Source organism: Onychostoma macrolepis, chromosome 23 (genome assembly GCF_012432095.1).
Source record: "Onychostoma macrolepis isolate SWU-2019 chromosome 23, ASM1243209v1, whole genome shotgun sequence".
NCBI classification, from domain to species: domain Eukaryota; kingdom Metazoa; phylum Chordata; class Actinopteri; order Cypriniformes; family Cyprinidae; genus Onychostoma; species Onychostoma macrolepis.
This window is the reverse complement of record NC_081177.1, coordinates 17,044,618-17,072,424: the sequence shown is the minus strand read 5'-3', so window position 1 is coordinate 17,072,424 and position 27,807 is coordinate 17,044,618. Positions and strand designations below refer to the sequence as shown.

The 27,807-nt window shown below is 37.2% G+C and overlaps 4 protein-coding genes and 2 pseudogenes across 4 annotated transcripts; 3 read left to right on the top strand and 3 right to left on the bottom strand.

Annotated features, from left to right (window-relative positions):
• Positions 1-597: 597 nt before the first annotated feature.
• Positions 598-1,737, bottom strand: LOC131532405 (transcription factor HES-5-like). Its single transcript, XM_058764021.1, has 2 exons — positions 1,539-1,737; positions 598-1,433 (listed from the first exon to the last, which is right to left on the bottom strand). The coding sequence occupies exons 1-2, from the start codon at positions 1,596-1,598 to the stop codon at positions 1,011-1,013; spliced, it is 483 nt and encodes a 160-aa protein (XP_058620004.1). The 5' UTR covers positions 1,599-1,737; the 3' UTR covers positions 598-1,010.
• A 1,355-nt stretch (positions 1,738-3,092) lies between these two features.
• LOC131532395 (transcription factor HES-5-like) lies at positions 3,093-4,467 on the top strand (annotated as a pseudogene).
• A 1,234-nt stretch (positions 4,468-5,701) lies between these two features.
• Positions 5,702-7,008, bottom strand: LOC131532402 (transcription factor HES-5-like). Its single transcript, XM_058764020.1, has 2 exons — positions 6,811-7,008; positions 5,702-6,697 (listed from the first exon to the last, which is right to left on the bottom strand). Exons 1-2 carry the CDS (start codon positions 6,868-6,870, stop codon positions 6,284-6,286), a joined length of 474 nt encoding a protein of 157 aa, XP_058620003.1. The 5' UTR covers positions 6,871-7,008; the 3' UTR covers positions 5,702-6,283.
• Positions 7,009-9,286: 2,278 nt separating this feature from the next.
• LOC131532280 (transcription factor HES-5-like) lies at positions 9,287-11,225 on the bottom strand (annotated as a pseudogene).
• Positions 11,226-15,913: 4,688 nt separating this feature from the next.
• draxinb (dorsal inhibitory axon guidance protein b) lies at positions 15,914-20,893 on the top strand. The gene is made up of 7 exons (XM_058763305.1): positions 15,914-16,024; positions 18,000-18,466; positions 18,559-18,740; positions 19,046-19,160; positions 19,517-19,609; positions 20,586-20,675; positions 20,760-20,893. Exons 2-7 carry the CDS (start codon positions 18,001-18,003, stop codon positions 20,870-20,872), a joined length of 1,059 nt encoding a protein of 352 aa, XP_058619288.1. The 5' UTR covers positions 15,914-16,024; position 18,000; the 3' UTR covers positions 20,873-20,893.
• A 1,179-nt stretch (positions 20,894-22,072) lies between these two features.
• Positions 22,073-27,761, top strand: icmt (isoprenylcysteine carboxyl methyltransferase). Its single transcript, XM_058763306.1, has 5 exons — positions 22,073-22,433; positions 22,757-22,845; positions 23,012-23,181; positions 23,498-23,715; positions 26,849-27,761. The coding sequence occupies exons 1-5, from the start codon at positions 22,215-22,217 to the stop codon at positions 27,029-27,031; spliced, it is 879 nt and encodes a 292-aa protein (XP_058619289.1). The 5' UTR covers positions 22,073-22,214; the 3' UTR covers positions 27,032-27,761.
• Positions 27,762-27,807: the final 46 nt, after the last annotated feature.

Sequence of the window (27,807 nt, the reverse complement as noted above, 5' to 3'; positions counted from 1 at the left end):
TATAGAACAACAGCACCCGCCTACTTCCACTCACTATTACACATCTACATCCCCTCCAGAAGTCTGAGATCTACAAGTGAGCGACGCCTCGTGGTACCATCGCAGAGGCTCAAAATCACTTTCCAGAATATTCTTGTTCACTGTTCCTGGCTGGTGGAATGATCTTCCCACCCCTATCCGGAATGCTGAATCCCTGACAATTTTCAAGCGACAGCTGAAAACTCATCTCTTTGGACACTGCTTGACTTCATCCTAAAAAAAAAACACACACACACACACACACACACACACACTTTGTCTTTCCCTTTATTTATTCCTTCACCTTTACTGTCTTGGTAATTTAGATAATTATTGATTGAGTGGATAACAAAGCACATAAGAGCTTGTTTGTAATTACATATTTATCAAATATGTAACTCAAACTAACTGATGCAATTAAAAATTTAGTGGAATGTGTGAATATGAAGGTAGGAAGGTGAATGAATGAGCACATTGCCAAAGAAAATTTGATGTAAAATAGACATTTATTACTTTTATGAAACATTTGCAGATGATATCCAGCATCTTCATTTAGTGCTTAACATTGTTTTTCTACCACTGTGCTTGATTGTTTGTCACATCTTTCACTTATTTAAAACGCAGTTACCTAAATAATCTTTATAAAAGAATTTGTTGGCCATATAGTTGATTATATAAAATCTACAACACCAACAATAAAATATTCAAAAAAGAACAAGAGGTTAATAAGAATCATAAGATCCATTGGATCTATTCAGAAACATAGAACATGTTCATAGAATATCAATATTGCATCTCGGTATGAGATATATAATTGCTAACATAGCAGATTCAATTAGCTTGAAGCATAATTTGCCAATGGCAAAAATACAGTGAGATCCAAATATAGGAATACAGGGCAATTGTTCTCTCATGAAAGAGGTAGATCTGAAATAACATGTTCTCTAATAACAGAGTTAATCGTGGTAGTTCACATTCAAATAGAACGGCTTCTACCAGGGTCTCCAGAGGCCAGCAGAGGCTGGATTTTCCTCTTTGCTGCTGCTCTGTGCGGCTGGTGAACTGATCTGAGGCGGCACTCGTGTGTTGTTCTCTGTGTCAGGCTGCGTGTGCAGGAAGTGCTTCAGAAGTCTTCTGTGGGACTCCGTCTGCACCGGACACTGAGACAGGAAGTTGACGGCCTCCTGCACACATCTGGAGCGTCCGTCACGAGCTGCAGTAGAGCTGCAGGCCGAGGGATTCTGGGAGCTCTGCTGGCGTCTCAAGAAATCCAGCGTCATCTCCAGGATATCAGCTTTCTCCTGTCTGGAGTCGGGCTGTTGCTTTAGGAACTCTTGACCCAGAAGAGACTTGAGCTTCTCGATGCTGCTGTTGATTCGTTCTCTGCGGATCTTCTCCACTGCTGGCTTTCTCAGCTGAGGAAACATTAGGACATGCATTTAGAAACACTCATCCACATTTTTATATCTCAGAAGAATATATGATTCTGTGGAGTGAGATATGAGATGTTGAATATTTACCTTGTTTGTGAGTGGAAGTTGTTCTCTGCTGAAGATTGATCCTGTGATTGTAGGTGCCATGGCTGTGTGGCTTGTGTTCAGTTCTCCGTTAGGATCAGATGTGATCTGTGCTCTGCTCAACTCTCTCTCCTCTCCCTCTATTTATACTCCCAAATCTCCATATGAATGTGTGAGTCTGGAGTTTGCTGGAGGTTCTCACAGTCTGCAGCCAATGGGAGTGTTTGGGCCGCCACATGGCTGCTGAAGCCCTTATTGCTGCCACACAATGAGCACATCTCTGGGGAGCAGGTGGAGGGTGGGAGAGTGTGTGAGAAAGTGCAGCCTTGTTGCCCACCATTAGGATTAACTGCTCACAAAAGCACGTGCTGTTTATAAGACCTACAACGAAAATAATGGTTCAAAATTTCTTCCATTTCTCCCTTATTTCTAGAATCATTTCTAGAATTATTAAATATCATTATTAATAGTGATTTTAAAAAGTCAAATACAATCATAAGGACAATAAACAGGTGGTTTCAAATTCATTTTTCTGCCAATAAATAATCAACTACTAATCATCAACAAAATGATTACACTATAGCAGAAATATTTGGAAAATTATAGTTTCACACCATTTTATTGAATGAATCTATTTATTGAATTCTCATTTCTAAGTATGAATCTATGAGTCCAAACAAGCAAACAAATGCCCATCTCAATTAGGGACAGTGTCATAAACACCCCTGTGAGGGTTCTATAGAGTCCCTTGACGACTTGCCTAATTGCCTGCAGCAAGGCACACTTCTATTCATCTCTGATGAATGGACAGACTGTGGGAAAGCTGTGGAAAGTGCAGTCCCAGTCCTGAGCTACATCACTTCCAAGACTTCATTCTGAGAGGACATCTGAACTGCAGCTGAAAGAGTAAACCTGTGGCACCGTACTATCGAATTGCTGTCCTGTCCTGTTTTTTTTTTCTTCCCAGAAAATCTTAAGCAAATCTTTTAATTAAAGGCCAATTAACTGTCATGTTAGGAAATGTCAATACTGTTGATTAAACCAGGAGCTATTCAGAAAAGCGTTATGCTTTTTGCAACAGGCTGAATTGATTCATTAGGCATTATAAGAGAATTATGTCTTCTGAAACATGACTGGATATTTTCCACTTAAACTTGAAAATGAAACTTTTTTTTTTTTTTTACAAAAATTAATTAACCATTAAAAATTACAATTCATTTACAAAAAACTTTTGATTCTACAGTACTAATAGGTCACTTATCAAATATGCAAATTGCCTGATGGCATTGATCAATTAAACAACAGATTTAATCTGTTTTTTAAATGATTTTAATATAATCTGCAAATAATTTGAATATTATCTGCATTTTCACTAGTGGTCTCAGACATACAGTTAATAAAAATGGCGCATACTCTTTTACTGCTTTCTCAACATCAGATGTGACTTCAAAAGGGGTTTCCACTTTCTCACAAACTTCCTCCCTGTAATACATCCCCCTCCACCTGCCTGTCAGAGGCAAGCTCATTGTTTCCCGTGCAATAAATGCCTCACTGAGCATGTGGCAGCCCTCTGCTCCTTTGAGACTTTCGAACGCTCCCATTGGCTGCAGACTGTGAGAACCTCCAGCAAACTCCAGACTCACACATTCATATGGAGATTTGGGAGTATAAATAGAGGGAGAGGAGAGAGAGTTGAGCAGAGCACAGATCACATCTGATCCTAACGGAGAACTGAACACAAGCCACACAGCCATGGCACCTACAATCACAGGATCAATCTTCAGCAGAGAACAGCTTCCACTCACAAACAAGGTAAATATTCAACATTTCATATCTTGCTCCACAGAATCATATATTCTTCTGAGATATAAATGGCATAAATGATGGATGAGTGTTTCTAAATGCATGTCCTAATGTTTCCTCAGCTGAGAAAGCCAATAGTGGAGAAGATCCGCAGAGAACGAATCAACAGCAGCATCGAGAAGCTCAAGTCTCTTCTGGGTCAAGAGTTCCTAAAGCAACAGCCCGACTCCAGACAGGAGAAAGCTGATATCCTGGAGATGACGCTGGATTTCTTGAGACGCCAGCAGAGCTCCCAGAATCCCTCGGCCTGCAGCTCTACTGCAGCTCGTGACGGACGCTCCAGATGTGTGCAGGAGGCCGTCAACTTCCTGTCTCAGTGTCCGGTGCAGACAGAGTCCCACGGAAGACTGCTGAAGCACTTCCTGCACACGCAGCCTGACACAGAGAACAACACACGAGTGCCGCCGCAGATCAGTTCACCAGCCGCACAGAGCAGCAGCAAAGAGCAAACTCTGTCGCTCTGGAGACCCTGGTAGAGCCACCGGCACCCGTATGATTTATCAGACAGAATTCATAATGCCAGTCTGAGATTGGCATGGACTGAAATTCTAACGTAGGAATTGATTTCCGCCTCTGCTGCTTATGCAGGACCTTTAATCTGCTTTCAGAGAAAGTTTGTGTTTCATTGAAACTGTATGACCAGTGATATTTGATCAGAATGTACAGAATCATTTGCTGTATAAATGATTACTACCTTCGTGAAAATTAAGATTTAAACAAACGTTAAAGACTTATTCAGACTGTCTTTTTGAGCGTTTGAGCTCTTGTAGCTCTTTCACCCATACTGGGTTTATTCTTTCACTGCTTTCATTTACTGAAAGCTCTTTGTTATATTTCTGTTGTTTGAAACAGACCTAATGCTTCTCTTATTATATGAGAAATATTTTTTCATTTGAAGAAAAGATTTGATTGTGTGTTGAAAGCACAAATGATTGTTTTTAATGTTTGCATGTGTTTACGTGAATGAGACGTTTCCCCTGTAAAGGGCAGTTGTTTATTGTCACTGTTTAGTGATTTCAATTTTATTCTTTGTATTCAAAGTCAAATTCTTACCTTCTTTGAAGGTGTGTTCTGCATTTGTATGACTTTATATTGAAGTGCAACATGAAAATAAATTTTAAGAATATAATCTGTACGATTTCTTCATCAATCAAAATAAATCACAGCACTTTTGCACACTATAAAGATGTTTTAATTGCAGTTTAGTCAATCTGCACATCATGGTCCTTTGTGACTACATTTAAACGTAAAATATAACCTGAATATTTTCAGTCAGTTCTTCATCTGTCAAGTCAAATGAAATCACAGCTACACTCAAAGGGTACGAAAGCTGTCAGTGAGGCGCTACCATTTAGGTAATAATATGTACACTTTAGGTACTATGTGCATTTACTAATATGCACCCTTTATGAGCAAATAAGCTACAAAGATGTAGCCTTTGTAAGGGTAACACATCAGTGACTCTTTTTTTTCTGAGAATGCTTATAATAAGTTTGATTATGATAGTATGGTTTGCCCCGTAGTCTTGTTGACTGTCTCTTGTTTACATCTGAAGGAACCATATTTGCTGTGATAATGGAATGAGGGATTCTGCTGCTGTTGTCTCAAGAAATGATCTCCTCTACACATATATATCTTTATTTATCGACTAATAAACCACACATTCGCTTACTAATTATGTTTTGTCTCTGCTTGGTGAAATTCAGGTATGAGCTATACTGGATGTTGAGTGCTCAATGTGATGAAAATGCATTATTTTTCATTGAATTAGTGCAGTTAATGTGCTAAAAGGTCAGTTGTCAAATATGGCATGAATAAATTGCAAACTAGACCTGATTAGAGACACTTTAATTTTGCTTATAAATCTGAATTGATAAATGCATCATCTATAACGGGAGTGGTGAGCTCCGGTCCTGGAGAGCCGCAGCCCTGCAGAGTTCAGCTCCAATCTTAATTAAAACTCACCTGCCTGTAGCTTTCTAGTAACTCTTCAGACCTTGATTAGCTTGATCAGGTGTGTTTGATTAGGGTTGAAGCAAAACTCTGTAGGGCTGTGGCTCTCCAGGCCCGACGTTCACCACCCCTGATCTATAGGCATATTTTTTTAAGTTCATGTGCATCTTGAACCACACCATTAAGTTTAAACTAAATAGTAGATTTGAATAATAGATTTGAATAACTTTTAAAGTGTGCAGATATGCTGTGATGTGTTAAACTCATGCACAAGGAATTATAGGCAGGAAATATATTCAAATTTATTTTTATTCTCTACTTCAATATGAAGTATTCACAGACACCTTCACAGAAGGTAAAAAACTTAATTTTGCCTATAAAAGATCAAATTTAAATCACTAACAGTGACAATACACAACTGCCCTTTACAGGGGAAAGGTCTCATTCATGTAAACACATGCAAACATTAAAAACAGTAATTTGTGCTTTCAACACACAATAAAATATCCTTCAAATGAAGAAATATTTCTTATACAATAAGAGAAGAATAAGATGTATTTCAAACAACAGAAATATAAATCAAAAGCTTTCAGTAAATGAAAGCAGTGAAAGAATAAACCCAGTATGGGTGAAAGAGCTACAAGAGCTCAAACGCTCAAAAAGACAGTCTGAATAAGTCTTTAACGTTTGTTTAAATCTTAATTTTCACGAAGGTAGTAATCATTTTACACAGCAAATGATTCTGTACATTCTGATCAAATATCACTGGTCATACAGTTTCAATGAAACACAAACTTTCTCTGAAAGCAGATTAAAGGTCCTGCATAAGCAGCAGAGGCGGAAATCAATTCCTACGTTAGAATTTCAGTCCATGCCAATCTCAGACTGGCATTATGAATTCTGTCTGATAAATCATACGGGTGCCGGTGGCTCTACCAGGGTCTCCAGAGCGACAGAGTTTGCTCTTTGCTGCTGCTCTGTGCGGCTGGTGAACCGATCTGCGGCGGCACTCGTGTGTTGTTCTCTGTGTCAGGCTGCGTGTGCAGGAAGTGCTTCAGAAGTCTTCTGTGGGACTCCGTCTGCACCGGACACTGAGACAGGAAGTTGACGGCCTCCTGCACACATCTGGAGCGTCCGTCACGAGCTGCAGTAGAGCTGCAGGCCGAGGGATTCTGGGAGCTCTGCTGGCGTCTCAAGAAATCCAGCGTCATCTCCAGGATATCAGCTTTCTCCTGTCTGGAGTCGGGCTGTTGCTTTAGGAACTCTTGACCCAGAAGAGACTTGAGCTTCTCGATGCTGCTGTTGATTCGTTCTCTGCGGATCTTCTCCACTATTGGCTTTCTCAGCTGAGGAAACATTAGGACATGCATTTAGAAACACTCATCCATCATTTATGCCTTTTATATCTCAGAAGAATATATGATTCTGTGGAGCAAGATATGAAATGTTGAATATTTACCTTGTTTGTGAGTGGAAGTTGTTCTCTGCTGAAGATTGATCCTGTGATTGTAGGTGCCATGGCTGTGTGGCTTGTGTTCAGTTCTCCGTTAGGATCAGATGTGATCTGTGCTCTGCTCAACTCTCTCTCCTCTCCCTCTATTTATACTCCCAAATCTCCATATGAATGTGTGAGTCTGGAGTTTGCTGGAGGTTCTCACAGTCTGCAGCCAATGGGAGAGGACTAATGACACAAGGAACAGAGGGCTGCCACATGCTAAATGACATGCTTACTGCTCAGGAAACAATGAGCACGTCTCTGGGGAGCAGGTGGAGGGATGGGTGTTAAGGATGGAGAGTGTGTGAGAAAGAGGAGACCCTTCGTTTAAAGCTTTATTTGTTGTGTGACACTGGGGTCATTTATTGACAAAGCACGTGCCATTAATAGTGGAACATTCCCATCGCCAAAACACAACGCAACATATTTCAATATTTATTCAACAGGAGTGGAATCAATTGATTCATCATAAGGTTTCATTTCTGGTGGATGTGCAAGTAGTTTAATAATAACTGTTCTGTTGAGTATCTTTTCAGTGTAATTCAGATGTCCCTTTTCAAAATAAATTAGTGATTCCTATAAAGCAGGCGTGTGTGGACCCCTGGGGGTATTTAGGCAGGTTCCTGGGGGTACTTGGGGTATTGGGGGTACTTTTGGTAAAAAAAAAACGTATTCATTGTAATTAATTTAATTCTTTTTCAGTTTCTTGCAAGTATAAAAATCATAGCAATTACACTGTAAAAAGTGATAAGTTGACTCAACTTAAAAAAAATTGAGGAAACCCGTTGCCTTAAAATTATTAAGTACATAATAATTTTTTTTTAAAAGTTAAGTGAACTTGACAGTTCAATAAGCTTATCATTTACTTAAAAATTTTAAGGCAACGGGTTTCCTCAATTTTTTTAAGTTAAGTCAACTTATCACTTTTTACAGTGTATTTTTTACTTAAATAATACTGGCGACTCTAATAATAATGATAATGCTAAAAAAAAAAAAAAATCAACTATTATGAATTAAATTCTGATCTGATGGGACTTTGGGGATACATAAGACAAAAAAAGGTTGCAAGACACAGGTATACGCTACCAATCAAATGCTTGTGGACAGTAATATTTTATTAATTTTTTTTTTAATAATAATAATAATAATAATACTCTTATTTAGCAAACATGCATTAAATTGGTCAAAAGTTAGAGTAAAGACATTTATAATGTTACAAAATATTTCTTTTTAAAAATAAATTAGATTCTTTTAATCATTCTATTTATCAAAAAAATCCTGAAAAAAAAGTATGACATTTCTACAAATATATTAATCAGCAAAACTGTTTTAGTCATTGATAATAATAGGCTAATACATGTTTTGTTATTTATTTATTTATTTATTTATTTTTTAAACTGAAAATTCAGCTTTTTCATTAAAGGAATATATTTTAAAATATATTGAAATATAATTTTTTTTAATAATATTTCACAATATTATTGCTTTTACTGTATTTTTGATCAAATGATAGCAGCTTTGGTAAACATAAAACAGACCGCAAACTATTGAATGGTAGTGTAAACATTAAGTTATACACCTATGAGGCAAACAGTAGGAATTACAAAGTATTTCTTGTTAGTCATGACTCTAAAATTTAACCATAATTTAAAATAGAAGTTTCAGACTCAGATAAAACATTATCTAGCTCAATCTGTCTCTATGTTTTATGTGTATAACAATGACTTAAACTTTAAAAGAGTAATCTCCAAATACTCTAAATATGTATTTCAGTAATTAAGATGAATGCTAATGATTCAGTAGAATCTGTCCCATGGGTCTCTGTTGAAGTTCTTATGGCCATGTGCTGAATTGTTCTTAATGAAACACACTATTGTTGAGTTCTCTGAATGGACAGAGTGTGGGAAAACTCCAGGGAATGGAGTCTCAGTACAGCTTTACCCCATCAGTCAGGCTTCAAACAGAGACAGTCCTCTATTGTCTCCTTATCAGTGGAGGTTGATATGTAATGGGTTTTAGGTTATTAATTACACAAAAACAAAGTTTTGTGTAACACAGACTATGTTCTATATTTTGCGGTCTCTGTATTTTAACATGAATATTCATTCACTGTGAGAACTATATGAGTTGCACCTGCATGGAAAAAATATGCAGGAATTTATTTCACAAGTAATTACTGTAAATACGCACATTTTCTGAGAGCTAGAAACTTATATCAAGTCAGGTTCAGCGGTTAGACCTAGAAGGTTAGAGTTTTTGATGAGACTCTTAAAAAATATGAAGAATATATGAAACATAACACCAAACAAAACCTTTGATTGTACAATTTATTTGTCATAAGCAATATGATTGCTGCTCTTCATGTGAGCAAATTTGACAATAAACATTTGCCTTGACTTTGAAGGACATTCAAGTGTCTTAAAGTAACAAAGCAGTAACATTAGTAACAATATGTCAAAACATATTTTCACAATCATGAAGAACTCATGTTATTATATCTGTAGTTCTCTTGAACTGGGAAGAAATTAACAATGTCACAGACATTTAAAAGTATTAAGCCAGTGCAATGTGCAATGCAAGACACCTTCAAAGAAGGTAAAAACTTGACTTTGAATACAAAGACTAAAATTGAAATCCCTAACAGTGACGATAAACAACTGCCCTTTACAGTGGAAACATCTCATTCATGTAAACACATGCAAACATTAAAAACAATCATTTGTGCTTTCAACACACAATCAAATATCCTTCAAATGAAGAAATATTTCTTATACAATAAGAGAAGAATAAGATGTATTTCAAACAACAGAAATATAAATCAAAAGCTTTCAGTAAATGAAAGCAGTGAAAGAATAAACCCAGTATGGGTGAAAGAGCTACAAGAGCTCAAACGCTCAAAAAGACAGTCTGAATAAGTCTTTAACGTTTGTTTAAATCTTAATTTTCACGAAGGTAGTAATCATTTTACACAGCAAATGATTCTGTATATTCTGATCAAATATCACTGGTCATACAGTTTCAATGAAACACAAACTTTCTCTGAAAGCAGATTAAAGGTCCTGCATAAGCAGCAGAGGCGGAAATCAATTCCTACGTTAGAATTTCAGTCCATGCCAATCTCAGACTGGCATTATGAATTCTGTCTGATAAATCATACGGGTGCCGGTGGCTCTACCAGGGTCTCCAGAGCGACAGAGTTTGCTCTTTGCTGCTGCTCTGTGCGGCCGGTGAACCGATCTGCGGCGGCACTCGTGTGTTGTTCTCTGTGTCAGGCTGCGTGTGCAGGAAGTGCTTCAGCAGTCTTCTGTGGGACTCTGTCTGCACCGGACACTGAGACAGGAAGTTGACGGCCTCCTGCACACATCTGGAGCGTCCGTCACGAGCTGCAGTAGAGCTGCAGGCCGAGGGATTCTGGGAGCTCTGCTGGCGTCTCAAGAAATCCAGCGTCATCTCCAGGATATCAGCTTTCTCCTGTCTGGAGTCGGGCTGTTGCTTTAGGAACTCTTGACCCAGAAGAGACTTGAGCTTCTCGATGCTGCTGTTGATTCGTTCTCTGCGGATCTTCTCCACTATTGGCTTTCTCAGCTGAGGAAACATTAGGACATGCATTTAGAAACACTCATCCATCATTTATGCCTTTTATATCTCAGAAGAATATATGATTCTGTGGAGCAAGATATGAAATGTTGAATATTTACCTTGTTTGTAAGTGGAAGTTGTTCTCTGCTGAAGATTGATCCTGTGATTGTAGGTGCCATGGCTGTGTGGCTTGTGTTCAGTTCTCCGTTAGGATCAGATGTGATCTGTGCTCTGCTCAACTCTCTCTCCTCTCCCTCTATTTATACTCCCAAATCTCCATATGAATGTGTGAGTCTGGAGTTTGCTGGAGGTTCTCACAGTCTGCAGCCAATGGGAGTGTTTGGGCCGCCACATGGCTGCTGAAGCCCTTATTGCTCCGACACAATGAGCACATCTCTGGGGAGCAGGTGGAGGGGCGTTTAAGAGGGATGAAGACTGATTCAGCTAGTGGCCTTTGAATGTGGGAAATTTGTGACCTCGTAAAGTGATCCAAGTGACTGCAAGTCGCTTCAGTCTTTAAAGCACAGTTTATTGTGTTCTTCACACAAGGCACAAAATTGTCCCGTTGTCTCTTGAGAATTAGACATGAGCCTCAAGGTATCTACAGTATGTTTTGCAAATTATTCAAAGGAAAAAAATTGTGCCACATACATACATATTTTTGTTTATTTATTTAGTTATCATTCTAGGAATAATTATGACATGTTCCACATAAAAGCGACAAATAAATATAACAATGAATATAACAAATATATTATTTATTTATTTTCATTTTTTAATTTATTTTTCTTTTTGGGTTTTTCAAGCTTATGCCATGGCAAACTAAAGTACAATGTCTGAAGTGTGTACAGGCTCTTTTCCTCTCAGCTTTATGAGGTCTGGGCAGCACACTTCTGTCTTGGCACACTCTCCCCACACATACTTAAGACACTTCCAGCTGTCTGGCCTGCTGTCTGCTGACGACTCTCGGTCACACGCTCCACTCAGTGAGAACCTGGGAGCGCTTGTGCAGCACGGCTTCCCACACTTATTCACTGACACTGATCCCACTGATAAAAGAAGCGTGGCCCATTACACAATGTCAGAGTGGCCCTGCCTCCCACTTCCCAGCACTCACTGTTCTCACAGCACCTCCCATGCAGCCAGGCTCGCCATCTGGAGGCATCATTCAATTACCACCCTTAAACAACAGCGTCCCAGTCCTAGAGTGTACAATATAGGCTATATCAGATAACATCATCTGCTCATTCTAGCAGTTTTTTGTTGTTGTTGTTGTTGTTGTTGTTCACAGAATTGTGTCATAATGCAGCAATTAATCTATATTCAAATGATACAATTTTATCATGGTTTCACGCATTTATTAAAATTTGTTTTAGAGCTATGCTTGTTTTAGAGCTACGAGCATAATAATCCACCACTGTATATTTAATAAATAGTAATATAAGTATGTACAGTAGACAACATTTGAAGTGGTTCAAAACCTTTCATCAAAACCTAAAACCAAAATGCGTTCTTGTCTTAGGACAACTTTGATTAACTTTTTTGATCCACTTCAAATGCTGTCCACTGTATATAATAATAAAATAGGAATAAATAAAAATAAATAATAAAAAAATATTGCTATCAACTTTTATGTTGAGTTTCACTTGTTTTAGAGCTATGAACAAAATAAACCATCATTGTATATGAATGAACAAATGAATATAACTAACTAAATCAATTAATGAATTAAATATTTAACAGTCTAAACATTTAATATCTTTGCTGTCAACTGTGTTTTGCTTTCTTGTAGTATTTCTGGACAGATGTTTAGGTGCACATTCCCACACATATTATTGGCTGACAGCATGAATGAGGTCAATGCTAATTCACATGCTCACTGTTGCTCTTTTAGCAATGTCTCAGTCCTTGACTGACAGACAAAATAAAACCCACCTGCTCATTTGGTTTTTAGGGCCTTGGCATTAATTATTTAAACAATCCTCTCTTGCACTATTGTCATTCTGCAGTTTCCTGATTGGTTAAAAAGTGTGAGAACATACATCTCATTAAATTCTGCCAGGCTACATATAAATTCAACCCAAGGGGAAGAGAAAAGTCAATGCATATCACTTCTCGACACGGCACACTGAGGAACGACCCAGTCCTTCACCATGAGAGAACTGCAGAAAACGTAAGTTAACAAATAGTCATGACATAAAGTTGTTGTGACAGTTATCTTAAAGCTTCTGAACTGAATGTAACTCATGTAAATGTTTTCTTGTCTCTTAGGTGTAAAATTATAAGTCTGGAGAGGAAATGCTCAGATGGTGTGGAGCAGATCATGGGTGTTCTGGAGCAGCGGCTGCACAATGGTGTCTCTCCCACTGACCTTTGGGGGAAAACGGTCTCTTTCTTCACCCCAAAGAAGACCTTGCTCTTCCACAATGGATACTCCAAGTATTCGAGGGAGACACTTCGCTTATTCCCAGACTCAGCAGAAGATGTGGCTCCTCTGTGTTTTCAGTGACAAGAGGCAGTGCCTTGGAAGAGAAAGAAATGCATTTGCCAAATCTTGGTTTTCTGAATGAAGTGATGAACTGAACTCACCCTGTGTACTTGAAATGGAGGACGTTATTCTCCTATCTTTTTTCCAGAAGCATATTAATGAAGAAAAGTCTTTTGTAAAGACTAAGTGGAAAAATGAAAGGAAATGAATGCTGCCCTGAGGGGATTTTTTTATTGGTCCAGAAATGGATCTTATGTTGGGATTTGTTGTAATATCAACAATTGTAGGTAATTGCTGTGATGCAATATACAAAGAAAAAACGTATTCAGAATTCAACATATGTTGAATTATAAACTTATTCCTTAATAAAAAGGAATGTCTTGAATGCTGTTTATACAAAAGATTATGTTAGTCTTGATTACTTCAGAATATTCAAATTTCATGTTTGATGAAAATAAAAATCATTTTTTATATAAAAATCCATTTCATGTGTATTATTTGCATCCGTTTCAGCTTTACTAAATAGTATATTATTCAGGTTTAGTTGTTGTCAAGTCATGCTGTGTGAATTCAGTAACAGTGGCAAAACTAGGTACAAATTAATTAACGCCATATGAAGGTATTGACTTCATAAAATCATTGCATTAAATGTGGCAGGGATTGCTAAAAATTCATATCTTTTTAGCATTTTTGTGTTTTCCTATACAAATAACTAAATCAATTTTTTAAATCAAGATACATTTACTTGAGATGCAAAGTGAAAAACAAAATTAAATGAGTTTATGCTTAAAACAAGAACAAATATCTGTCAATGGGTTTTCCCCCTTTGAATTAAATCTTACATTTTAATTAAGATTTTTCTAAACCCATTGGCAGATATTTGTTCTTGGTTTAATCTCTCTCTTTTAAATTAATTTCACAGAAAATTTCACTTCTTATCTCATGTCATTTAGCTTCTCAAGTAAAAGTGTCTTGATTTAAGAATCTTTAGACATCTGCACTAGAAAACAAGACGAATCCATGTTCTAGTGGTTGGGAGCTGAGATGTTTAAGTCTTAAACATTTTTGTGTGTGTAAAATGAATAAAAAAATATATAGATCCACTGGAAGTCGTAGGCTATTTTCAAACTTGGATATGTTGCTAATACACATTGTATGCTCCATAGACATTTACATTTAGAGAAGATAAATGCGTTGTTATACTGGCGTATTGTGTTCCTTTAAATTTATTCCTTAAAACTGCTCTTTTTTTTAAGTCTTAAATTTACCTTTATTAAATCTGCAGAAACCCAAAATAGTAGTGCGCAAGCTGTTCTGTACTGCCACCTTGCGGCCCCCAAGAGTTACTACAATGACATTCATTTGGGGGTCTGTGTGTTATATTAGTTAAATGTTACTTAACAAAAGACGTCATTGTTATAGACAGCAAGGACATTTAATATATTTAAGGAAACTTCACACATATATGACAGTGTTTTAGTTGCCTTGAAATAAATGTCATTCTAACCTAAATCCTCTCAGTTTGTTGTTTCATTGCGATTTACACGAAGATCACTGTGTTCCAGAGTGTGTCGAGCCTAAATTGGTACATCTCAGCGGTGTGTGATGCACTTACATTAAAAAACAGGAGCAGGAGGGGGGCGGTTGATTTATTGCCTCCTGCTGAGGGGCAGCGCACGTGCGTTCCCCTGGAGATGTGAGCAACTAATTCAACTGCTGTTCCACTGGACCCCAAAAACCTCCACCTCCACATTACTACTGTCATCCACCAATCACTCTCTGGGCTTCTGGCCTGGTTTCTTTATATGATCAAACCCCTGGGAGATGTACTGGGAATGAACCCCTCCCAGTTTAATCACACTTACAAGAATGCAGCGGGTGAGAACAGAACAGCAGTAATGTAGTTCAGAAATATCTTTCAGTGCATGACTGCACAGAGACATTATTAGTCAGAGTCGTACGGAGTCACATAATTAACCTGCACAGAAAATAAAAACATTTTCGTGGCCAAGACAATGCATTTTTAAATTTCACTGTCCATATTACACACTTTCCGCGTTACTATAATTAATGGCTAGCTATATAGGTCCTGCTAATTACAATTAATTATTAGGCATACACTGCTTTCTGTAATGCCTGATTGTAATTAGTCTGTTGCGGTACTGAACGTTTTAAAATTTTGTCTTATGGCAGCAGCTAAATGAAATATTTCCACACACCTGCGCTACTTTAATGTCATTTGTATTACTCCGCGGTCTCGCTCTTGTCATATCAGTAACGAAACGTAAAATAGCGCCATCTAGCGACTTAAATTAATTGATATAAATGGCCCTGAAGATGCACAGTAGGCTGTTCATTTTAATACATGGATTGTAAACATAGAACGAGATCAACAACGAAAAGAATTAACCAGTAAATGCGATACATGGGGCTGGAAGAGAAAGGACAAATAGGGTTAATATAGGACTGAATCACGGATTAATAATAATAGGCTATAAAAATTAATTTTATTATGTTCGCTTTTGCTATTGTTGATTGTCTCTTAGCAGAAGTTTTATATTAATCTACAAGTAAAATATTAACGATATGATATAAAATATTAATTTAACTAAAAAAAAAAAAATGTTTGTAGCTATAGCCTATAGCCTAATTGAAGACTATATGCATAGGCTACGAAACTATGTTACTAAATTTTGAATGGTAACTGATAAAGGATATTGATAACTGAACATTACAAACACACATAGGCCTATTTTATAAAATCACACAATTAGTTCCTTAATATATAGCCACGTTTAATAGGCTATAATATGTTTAATATAGCCTTAATGTATAGCCACATATAACACATTTCACTGGGTACAGTATTAAACATTCGCCAACACATTTCCTAAAACCTAAACCGTTAAAAACTGTCACACCTAGACCATTGGTTGAGTCAGTGTGATGAGATGAGAGCGCTTCTTTTGTTCAGGTATTTAGGTTAGGCGACGCCCGCGACTCGCAGTCTTCAGTGAGAGCTCGAGACTGTCCTCCACAACTCTCACACGCGCGCGCGCTCGTTGTGGACTGACTGCAAACAGAGAGAACGGATCACACACCGGAGAACAGGTGAACACTTTCCTTAGTCTTTTCTCTTGAATGTTTGTTATTGTTCTTTAGTCATTACTGAGCTGTTTTACGAGACATAGGTAAACAATGCAGCTGTACATAGTAAAACTATTAGCTATCAGTAGATGTTAATTCAGGATAGTATAGATGCATTAAGTAGACTATGCATTATGTTAACGGAATTACCTCAGAAATTGTTGAAATGTATTTACTGCCAAAGTATTAGCCTATATGATATGCATATTACATTTGCTTCTAAAGTGAATAGTTTTGCGATACTCGTAAGTAGGAAAAGTGGAGTCTCTGTATAAAGGAAGAACAAGCCTAGATTCCCCAATGAATTAATCATGTCACTGTTTACACAGACTAATGAGAGAAAGGGGTGAAGCTTTGATATTTTTAGGCTCCTGAGCAGCATTGGCGTGCACAGCATGGGATCCTGAAATGAATAACGATAATATGAACACATGATCAGCTGCATATGCAGAATTTGAATAATTAAATGCATAGACACTTATTATGTGTTTCATTTTCTGGGAAATTATGCTGTGCTTCAAAGAGAAATGCGTTAATGCAACAAATTTCAAATGATTGTATTTTCTTTTTGTGGTATATGGGTTAGCCCATGTGAACAAATGTTTAAAAGATACTTTCCTGAAGTTGCAATTTGTAATGTTCTCATAAAACTGTGCTGCCATATATGATATGATTTTACACCAACATCTGAAAAAGTTCTACTAAACTGAATCATTTAACTGTAAATCTTTCAACTTCCTCAAGCTTTATCTACAGCATCCAAATCATAAGCTCTTGGTTAGTTTTGCCATATATGTAAATGCAGCAGCAATTGGGAAATGTTGGATTTGTCACAACTCTAGTCTGTCAGTGCTTGAAAGCTTAATTCGCTTGTTTAATTAGTCACACTCATCTGCTCAGTGTGTATAATCCATTTTCTGAGGATAAAAATCCCTTGGCTTGGATCAGTTCTCTTCGTCCTCATCTCTAAGATGCTTAGAAAAATTACAGTTAGAGCGAATGCGCTTACATGTCTGTTTGAATATTATATTGTAATAAGTCAGATAGGGAATATAACACTTCTAAACTCCCCCAGACACCACTGCTTATGAAGAATCTTTGCACAACATATATTCAGTGCTGTCCAGTGGTGTCAAGATCAAAGACGCGACTCCCAAAGCACTGCAAATGTTCACAAAAAGAAGAGCAACATAACATCAAATGGTCTGTCAAGCTGCTTTGCTTTGGTTTATTTCAAGACATTATTATTCCTTTTCGGTGTGCGTTGAGTCCTACAAGCTTGTGGTGAGACCAGGTGGTTTTTTGAAGATCTGATGTGTGAATAGAGGGAATTTTCTGCCCGTCTGCATTTAGTTGTCTCAAAGCCAGTAACTCAATCTAAATGAATTTCTTTTTTGTACTGTGACACATTGCTTAAAATAAGAACAGATTTTTGGAGACTGGCATTATATTACAGTCTCCTTGTTCACTGCATTTTATCAGGCCATCATCATATAAATCTTTATATTAATACATTTTACATAAATATATAAAATATATTATAGAAAATAATTTATTCCTGTGATGGCAAAAGCTGAATTCTCAGCAGCCATTACTCCAGGCTTCAGTGTTACATGATCATTCAGAAATCATTTTAAAATGCTGATTTGGCGCTCCAAAAACATGTCGTCTTATTATCAGTTTTGACTCTTGTGCTTCTTATTTTTTTTTTTTTGATGAATAGAAAGTTCAAGAGAACATAAAGAAATAAATAACATTATAAATGTCTTTACTGTCACTTTTGATCGGTCTAATAATGCATCCTTGTTAAATAAAAGAAATAATTATTTTTTTTTTAAATAAATAAAAATCTTACTCACCCAAAAGTTTTGAATGGTAGTATCTAGTGATTCACTATTGTTTAATGCTGTATTATTTATTTAATCTTTTCTACTCCTAGAATGGTGGCTTTATGTTGGTATTTCGGCTCGTTTCTCCTCCTTGACTTGGTGACCATGACACTGAGCACCGAAACGGGCCACAATTCAGCCATGGAAGTTTTCAGAGGCAATGTCATTATCCCGCCCAGGTCAGAAGCATCCATACATCAACACAGTCATCACAGGAAGCACAGAGGTCACAAGGAGAGGATGACAGCAGGTCAGCTCAGAGAGAGGCCACACATTACTGTGTTCCACACCCAAAATGAAGGGCCAGACCTGGAGGGCCTCAGTCCCGTCCGCTTAGAGATGGAGCCAGATAAAAGACGGATAATCACTCCGAAAAAGAGAACCTCCATGGGGTTTGATTCTTTCATTCCAGAGCAAATGAATATTTCTCCTGGTGCTGAGACTCCAGAGAAGGCAATAAGACGTCCCACTGGTCGCAATATGTTTGGAGGGCACATCGTTAGGACTCATGATGAAGGTAAAAAGAAATCCTCAAACTTTCCAAAGTAAAACTCCTTTATAACTGTCCTGCCATTTCTTAATTATCTACTTGGCATTTTCTTTGCATAGAGTCTTTGACATTAGGGAAGAAACGGAGGGTTTCTTTTGATCAAAGGCTCAATAAAAACTCCTTTGGGAGTCCCACAGAGCCAGTGTTCCCTGCAGCCACCGTTGGCTCCTTCATATTGCCTGTAACTGCAGCAGTCAGTGGGGAGCCCGCCACAAAGCCAACCCCCTCCAGAAAACCACAGGTAACCATCATCTAGCTGTTCAGTCTTTTCAATCACACTGATTAAAAAAATATCTCAGCATCTCATCTATCAGTGTCTAGAAACAGGCGTAATAAAATTGAATCCTTGTGACCTACATTATGAGGGATAATAGGTTCATGCCATCAATTAAATCCACACATGAAACAATTTCTTGTTTATTGGCTTAAAAGGTATAACACATACCACCATAATTTGTTTAATTGATTTATGGTCACATGAAAAAGTGTAATTTCAACACTTCATATAGTGACATGAATACTTGAATATGTTGTTTTGTACCTCAGGTCAGAAGTTATTCAGGTGGAGATGTGACGCCCACTTTCGACATGGCATTCTTTGACTGGACTGATTATGAAGATATGAGGCCTCCACACAAAAAGCAATTTTCTAAGAAGCGAGGTAGATCAATATTTCAGACATATTGTTTCTGCTTTTAATGATGGGAGTTTCAGTTTTTAAGTGTGGTGGTGACTTGAGATAATTTTTGCATGTTTTGCAATGTATGCTACATTGTTTATCAGAATAATGTGTATTGCTTTACATGTGGCACCACAGGAATGAACCATTTAGGACTATTAGGCAAATTTTTCCACATACCTCATTAGCCCCTGCGTGAAATACGCCAAGTGTCAAATGCCCTAATATACAAAAATGAAATGGAGTAATTGTTATTAAGATGTTTTAACTTCTGGTGTCTGTTGTGAGGTGTTGGTGAATTACTATACTCATAACACAATTGCTCTATTTCTATCCAGGTTCTGACAAACTGGCCACAAAAAGCCCCAGCACTCAACTTGTGACACTTGCATCAGATAAGAGCTGCAAACATCACCTAGATTGTCTGCCAGGTGACTTTTCCCCCATGCATTAATACAATGAGTCCCTTATACTATATTGTATCTGTTATCTTTGTAATTTGAGTAATTATAATGTTATATATATTACCACTCAGAATATTTTTAATAATACTTTTATTCAGCAAGAACGTATTAAACTGATCAAAAGTGACAGTAAAGACATTTATAATGATACAAAAGATTTCTATTTCAAATAAATGCTGTTCCCTTTAACTTCATATTAATCAAATAATGCTTCTTGATCATCAGTTCATCACATTAGATTGATTTCCGAAGGACATGTGGCACTGAAGACTGGAGTAATGATGCTGAAAATTCAGCCTTGTCCACAGGAATATATTACCCTTTCAAATATATTCAAATAGAAAATCAAATCATTTTTGATCAAATAAATTCAGCCTTGGTGAGCGTAAGAGACCCCCATGTCGTTCCAAACCCGTAAAAGCTTTGTTCGTCTTCGGTACACAGATTAAGATATTTTTGATGCATTCTGACAGCTCTCTGACCCTCCCATCGACAGCAATGTAATTAACATGATCAATGTCCAGAAACGTATCAAGGAGATTTTACGAAGCTACGAGAATACTTTTTGTACACAAAGAAAACAAAAATAACGACTTTATTCAACTGTATTCATTATTCAGTGGAGAGTATCCACTGAACGCAAACAGTGTATGCTGTTCTGTGTTAGCTGTGCCATGCGGATTTCGTCATTTACGCTTTGATTTGAACGAAAACAATGTATCCGCGTGGCGCAGCTGACACAGAACAGCATACGCGGTTTGCGTCACATGCATCAAAAATAGCTTAATTTGTTTTCCGAACTAAGACGAACTAAGCTTTTACAGGTTTGGAACGACATTGGGGTAAGTGATTAGTGACAAAATTTTCATTTTGGGGTGGAGTAACCCTTTAAGTCAAATAAATGATGACACCATTTTTACCCCTTTTTCATGAACTTTCTCAGGGTCTTGCTGCAACCTCAGAACACATGTATGTGAGCTTCACAACCGCGGCTTCAACAACAAGTGCTATGATAGCTGCATGTGTGAGGAAGGTGAGCAAGTGTTTTTGGACTGATTGTTACTCATGCTGACAAAACAGAAACCATATTTAAAATGTTCCTTCCCTGTTTTTACAGGGCTTCGGTGCTATGCTAAATTACACAGGCATTACCGCATCACACGCAGAAAGGGACAATGTGTTGATCCTGAGGGTATAAGCTTAAACCGTGGCATGTTCATTATGGTTTAAACGAGGCAAAAGAACTTGTCATATTTTCCTTTCCAAATGCATGTGATTATATTTTCCTTGTCCATGTTCATGTATATCCTATGATTGCTTTCTTAATTGTTTCCGAAATTTGTAAAACAGCAATATTTTGGGAATGCATAAGACTGATTATGATATTTGCAGGAGAACATATGTATACCTGCAAGGCCACTTGATTCAAATGAATGAAAATTTAGCTACTGTGTGTATATATATATGTAATATTAAGATTGAGAGACATGTCATTGTGAAACAACAACAACAAAAATATTGTATTCATTGAAAGTTATTGCATGTAGACATAAGTAATTAGTATTTTGTGTTCATGTGTGGTTGAGTGTTGAGTTATAGATCAACTTGACTTGAGCATGCAAAGCCAGTCTATTTAATGTTGCAACTACAACGTCTGCCAGGTCCCCAGCTTCCAATTGGACAAGCAGCTTTGGAATGAGAAGGACACAAGGGAGATCTCCATCTCACATTATTAAACCATTAAATCTTCCTTTCAGCTCAAATCTGAATTACTCTACAACTGCTTGTACTACGCTACAATAATGCTTTTCATCATGCTCATTGAGAGCCATGCAATTGTTATTATAGGAGAAATATTGTGCTTTGCTGATTTGACACTGGCAGTATGTTTTGTAGTATTCATCACCATCTAAATTCCACATATTACAGCTGTAGATTAATGCATCATTCTTTATTTTATCAAGTGCACATGGGTTGCTGATTAAAAACAGGACCCTTTTCCACATCTTGAGTGAATCATCATTTTGGTATTATTGCTTTATTAGTAAACTGTACAATGTACATGATAAAAATACTTTCATTAAAATGGATTGTGTAATTATAATAATATTTTGTAATATTTTTTATGTAACATTAACATCTTGGCACAACCGGTTTCTTAATTTATTATTTCCTTACCAAGAAACCCATAGTGCCAATATGTTGTCAATAATGTGTGTACGTTTTGGCAATTTGTATGGTTTTACAGAAATATATTACATATTAATATTATTGTAATATGTATTATCTATTATAATGAGCCACAAAATTATTGTTATAATCATTATGTATTTATTATTTCGTTTTTTAGAAAGCATGAAATTATTCCTTGAGTTTTCAGAATACTACTACTAATAATAATAATAATAACTGGATAATTTAATTGTTTAAAATTAAATCCGTACATCAGGATAAATTAATTTTTAACTACAGTTCAATGAGCGTGAAAAAGCTGTCAAACCAATTAGTCAGCAAGTCAGCGTGAGCTCTGAAGTCACGCGAGATTTCTCCGCGAGAGCTTGCTGTTTTCAACATGGCAGGCAGCAAGTTGGTGCTAGAAGGGAGGATAAGTATTATTAGCTTTATCTCAGGACTGGGCGTCATCATAATACCTTTACTTGTAAAATTCGGCGCTCACATTGACTGGATATTCGATTACCTCACGGATGTGAACGGGAAAATAGCCATTGCGGCGTATATTACAGTTATCAATGGCTTCCTGCTAATCATATACAAGGGACCTTTATATAAGGTAAGACTCAGAGAGACAGTGTGAATCGGATGTGTGTTGTACAGATAGAGCACATGTGTAATTACTGTGTAACTGAACCACTGTCTGGTGCTATATACACGTTTTAAATGAATTAAGATATAAAGATACCTAGATGTGTAGTTGAAAAGGCTACAGGACTATGTCCTGTGTGAAGGTATAATCCTATTACATTAGCTCTCTAATGGGATTTCGTATAGGTTTCTCTGTCAATATAAATAAGCTCTCCAAGACGACAGCTTACTGTATGCGAGTTTGCAGAATGAGGAACTGGCTCACAATTTCCTTCCTCTTTGCTTAATCAGGTGGCTGTTCGAGCCTGCTTTCTTGGCTTTACCTTTGGATGTGGTCTCACTTTAAGTTTTGCAGATACAACATGGACACACTTTGGCTGGTAATTCAACTTTTGTGAAATGGGTTATGTCTATTTGAGGTTCATTTACTCATTTAACATACATAAGGACTAAAAATAATTCTGAATGGTCTTAGAAGTGAATGCATTTTTATGAATTATGGAATAATAATGTCACTCTGTATTGACTTTTATTTTGTTTCACTAGGTATATGTGTTCGCTGTCATTTTTTCACTACTCTGAGTACCTGGTTACTGCCGTCATCAACCCACGCAGTCTGTCTCTAGACTCGTTCCTGCTCAACCATAGTGTTGAGTACACAGTAGCAGCTGTTTCCTCCTGGATAGAGTTCACTGTGGAAAAGCTTCTTATTCCAGGTTTGATGCAATCTAGGCCAGCGATTCGCAGCCGGAGTTTGATTTTGCTTTGTTAAACCTATAGAGCTTTGCTCATTCAGTTAAAATAAAAACTGATACATAGTAATGTAATATAAAATAATATAACATAAAATAAAATAATATAACATACTGCCAAAGGTTTTTTTTGTTTGCTTTTTTTGTTTTTTTTAAGAGTGATTGAAGTGAAATTATTCTAAAGTTTCCAGAATTATTATTATTATTTATGAACTCTTTTTTTCTTATTATTGAAATTAAGTTTCCAGAATTAATTGAATTTCACTGTTTTTCCTCACAGATTTGAAGCAGATGAACTGGCTCTGTCTGGTGGGTCTGTTGATGGTTCTCTGTGGGGAGAGTTTGCGCAAAGCTGCCATGTTGACAGCAGGATCCAACTTCAACCACATAGTACAGAATGAGAAGGCCCAGAGCCACGTGCTGGTCACCACTGGAGTTTACGCTCTCTTCAGACATCCTTCCTATGTGGGCTGGTTTTACTGGAGCATTGGCACTCAGGTACTTTAACCATTGTTTAAAGGTGCCATAGAATGGAAAACTGTATTTACCTTGGTATAGTTGAATAATAACAGTTCTGTACATGGAAATGACATGCCGTGAGCCTCAAACACCATTGTTTCCTCCTTATGTAAATCTCGTGAATGCAAAAGACCACTGAAAAATAGGCGAATCAGAACATAACACCAACTGTGACGTTACAGTCAGGATCACTAATATGTGCACCCATGTTCTATGCCAGCCGAACCATCAGAAGTTCTGCAGGTATTGTGAAGAAACAAGCGAGGACAACAGCGAAAATGGCAGATCATGGAAATAAATGTTATGTTCCAGGCTGTGCAGGGGATGTGAAGTGCAGGGATGGGTCTGTATTCAGAAAGGCACGGAAAGCAAATAACGCATTCTAATAAAATAACGCGAGCCACTAAAGGGACATGGTTAGCTCCTTGCTAGCAGTAGCCTGTTACATTACTGAACATAAGATTTCACTTACCACATAATGATGTTTTATTAACAAAGTTCGGGAGGAGCACGTGAGATACTTAGCCTAATTAACACAAGATGAACGCACTCAAGTTAATCAACGCACGGGTATAAATACAGCTGACATACCTCTATCCATTTGACGGTTAATCAGCATCCCTTCATCGCCCCTTCTCCATACTTGAGTTCTACCACTTGGGTTCGGTAGATTTAGGTACTCTGGGTTCGGCCATTCCCGAGCTCGGAGCCCTTCCCCAGGACAGCACGCCAACTACCCATTACCATACTCGCCAAATATGCATTACTAAACTCCGACTAATTATATGCAAGTATGAACTCGTGAAAACAGAGTAAGGAGAGATGACTGAGGATGATGGTGAATGATTTACAGATCCTGAGCACCACTGACAAGCATCTGATCTTGTAAAATGTGTGGTAAGTACTGCCGCTCCATAGTATAAACAGAGTACGTGCGATCACGAATCTCTAAAGTGAAAGTGAAACTAAAAAGCAATCGTGCATTCGAAAGCAGTTTCAATGATCCGCATATTAATAGCGGCTCCCTGATGCCCGCATTTTATTTACAGTATAATTACCCAATGAACTGTGCGAGAAAGTATTCCAAATAAGCCAATAACAGACCATTTCATTCTATGAAGAAATCCTAGGGTTGTAAATGGACATGTAAAACAGTTTCTGGAGATTTTTTGCCCTTACCTAAGCCACATACCTTCTATGTAGATATCGGAGAACAATTTAAAATATTGTATCAGTGCATTCTATGCCACCTTTAAATGGAATTTATATTTATAGTATTTCACAGTACATATTTTTCTAAAGCAACTTCACTAATAATTTTTTTTAATACTTATAAGTATAATAGTAATACAAATAATAATTGTTATTATCTTTTACTTTTAAATATATTATTTACGTTTTGTTTTATTATTTTTTGTGTCCCTAAAATTCACATTACCAAAAGATTTTTTTAAAAGAAGTCTCTTGTGTTCACCTAGGCTGTATTAATTTGATTTAAAAAAAAAAAGAAAAAAGAAAACCTGTTTCTTAAATAAATACATTTGAAAAGGTAATTTATTCCATCTCAATGTTGTATCTATATGTTATTATCAATGTTGAAAAATGTTTCTGTGGAAACCTTGATACATTTCTTTCAGTATTCCATGAAGTTCAAAAGAACTGCATTTCTTTACTGTTACGTTTGATACATTTTTTTTAATTCCTCCTGAATTTTTTTTTAAAAGGGGACCTATTATGCCCCTTTTTACAAGATGGAAAAAAGGTCTCTGATGTCCCCAGAGCGTATGTGAAGTTTTAGCTCAATAGACCCCACAGATAAATTTTATAGCTTTTTAAAATTGCCACTTTTAGGGTATGAGCCAAAATGCGCTGATTTTGAGTATGTTGCTTTAAATGCAAATGAGCTGTTGCTCCCGGAGAAGGCGGAGCTTCAAGAGCTCAAACAAGTTCCAGTCCAGCATTAGCAGTGCTAGCCTATGCAAATAAACATTCCACTATTAATACAAGCCTGTTATCTTTACAGAAAACATACTCTGTTTCAAAGTCAGTCATCTGATTATATTGTGCATAATAAATTCGCATTTATGAATAACACAGACGGGGAGCACGGCGGGATAAAAATAACAACATTAGCTGGTCTCATGCTATCACAAACTTTATAAGTCCCACTTCTGATTATGAGCTCGACAAGTTGCATATGAAAGCGATCGACTCACATTGCTTTCATATGCAACTTTTAACTAAAACATTCCTATTTAAGATAATTCTGGAAGCACTTGAAGGCAGCATCAATGAAAACACGCAGAGACAATGATAGCTTTAGCCATTAGCCTTACAGAGTGCCAAGAAGCTCTTTCAGAAAGGCAATTTGGAAAACAAACGTGTGATACTTACTTTGTCTGGAGCTGATTCCTAAACATTTAGGGGACTTCACCGATTTTTTTCCAGGAAATTTAACCACAGTGTCCTCGGCTCAGATGGGGGGAGATTATGGCGACTCCTATGTTCATTAGTGCATCCCAGAACACAATGCTTGTAATGCCTCTTTGGCGCTGACACTGTATATATCTCCAGTAATGGTGGACTGCAGCTTCTCACTCAGGGCTGTGTTTATGCTAATAGGGCAGAGAGCGTCACAAATGGGCAGGACTTTTTCCCCTCAGTGACGTGAACAGAGGGAGAATCTGAAACAGCTCGTTTGGAGAGACGCTTCATGATTTATTGGTTTTATAAAAAAATTAGTTGGTGGATTTTTAACATAGGCTGGTTGTTTTCACACACTGCAAACTGTTCAAACACCTTATAAAAGTGATTTTTGCATAATAGGTCCCCTTTAAATCATTGAAGTAATTTTGAATGTAGTGTATCACAGTTTCCAAAAAGTGACACCAATGACTTGAGTAATGGCTGCTGAAAATTCAAATAGAAATTTTTCAACATTACTGGTTTTCTTTTTTTTTTAATCAAATAAATACAGGCTTGGTGAGCATAAGACACAAAAATCATAATTATTCCAAACTTTTGACTGGCAGTGTAGTTAGTCTAAAAGATATGTTTTGTCTTAAATGTTTTGTTTTAAACCTATTTTTTTTTTGCTTATCCTTTCCTCCAGATAGTGCTGTGCAACCCAATATGTCTACTGGGATATTCGGTTGCCAGCTGGCGCTTCTTTCGAGAGCGTATTGAGGAAGAGGAGCTCTCACTCATCCATTTCTTTGGAGAGGACTACATTGAGTACAAGAAGAAGGTCTTCACTGGCTTGCCCTTCATCTCAGGGATCAGGGTTAACTCCTAAAGCCGTACTGCACTGAATGGAGGAATTAGCCTGAAAGTGCACACCTGGACACCTCTGACTGGCACTCTGAGCGAGCTAGTTGCCTGGTGGCATCATGTCGCGCCCCCTGGGGGCGGCACAGATATATGAGGTGGCAGCACAGTAAAACTGACCCGCTGATCTGCTCTGAGACACATTGGTCTGCTCTGAGCAGGGTGGAGCTTCCACCCTCAACACCATCAGAGATACTAGTACACAAACACCACATTCGTCAGCATCTGTCTTGTCTCCTACACTTCATCACATTTCTGTTCTTACATTCTGTCTTACTCCTACTCGTATGTCACATATCCTCATATTTACAGTCTTTGCACCGTGTAATTTCATACACTGGTTTCTATTTTTTATTTTATTTTATTTTTTTAAATCCCCTGGTTTTGTGGTTAGAAACCTTAGAAGTGAGATTCAAGACATTGGTTTGTTACCACTTACGAACGTCCAGAGTTTTTCAGTAGATTTTTTAAATCTCTTGAGGTATTTTTATTCCGATAGGCTTTGAATTGAACTTAAGATATATTTACTGCAGTGGCCATTTAGACATCGTCTCAGAAAGATCAGCTAGAGCTGATTCTCCGGGCATACACATTTTAAAACAAATTTTTGACAATCTCTGAATATCTGATTTGTTAATGCTGTTGGACAATTTTAATATTGTGATTAGAAAAATAAACGTGATAAATTACAGGCTTAATTCCTCTTTTGATTATTTGTTCCCCATTGGTCTTTCTAGTCCTTCA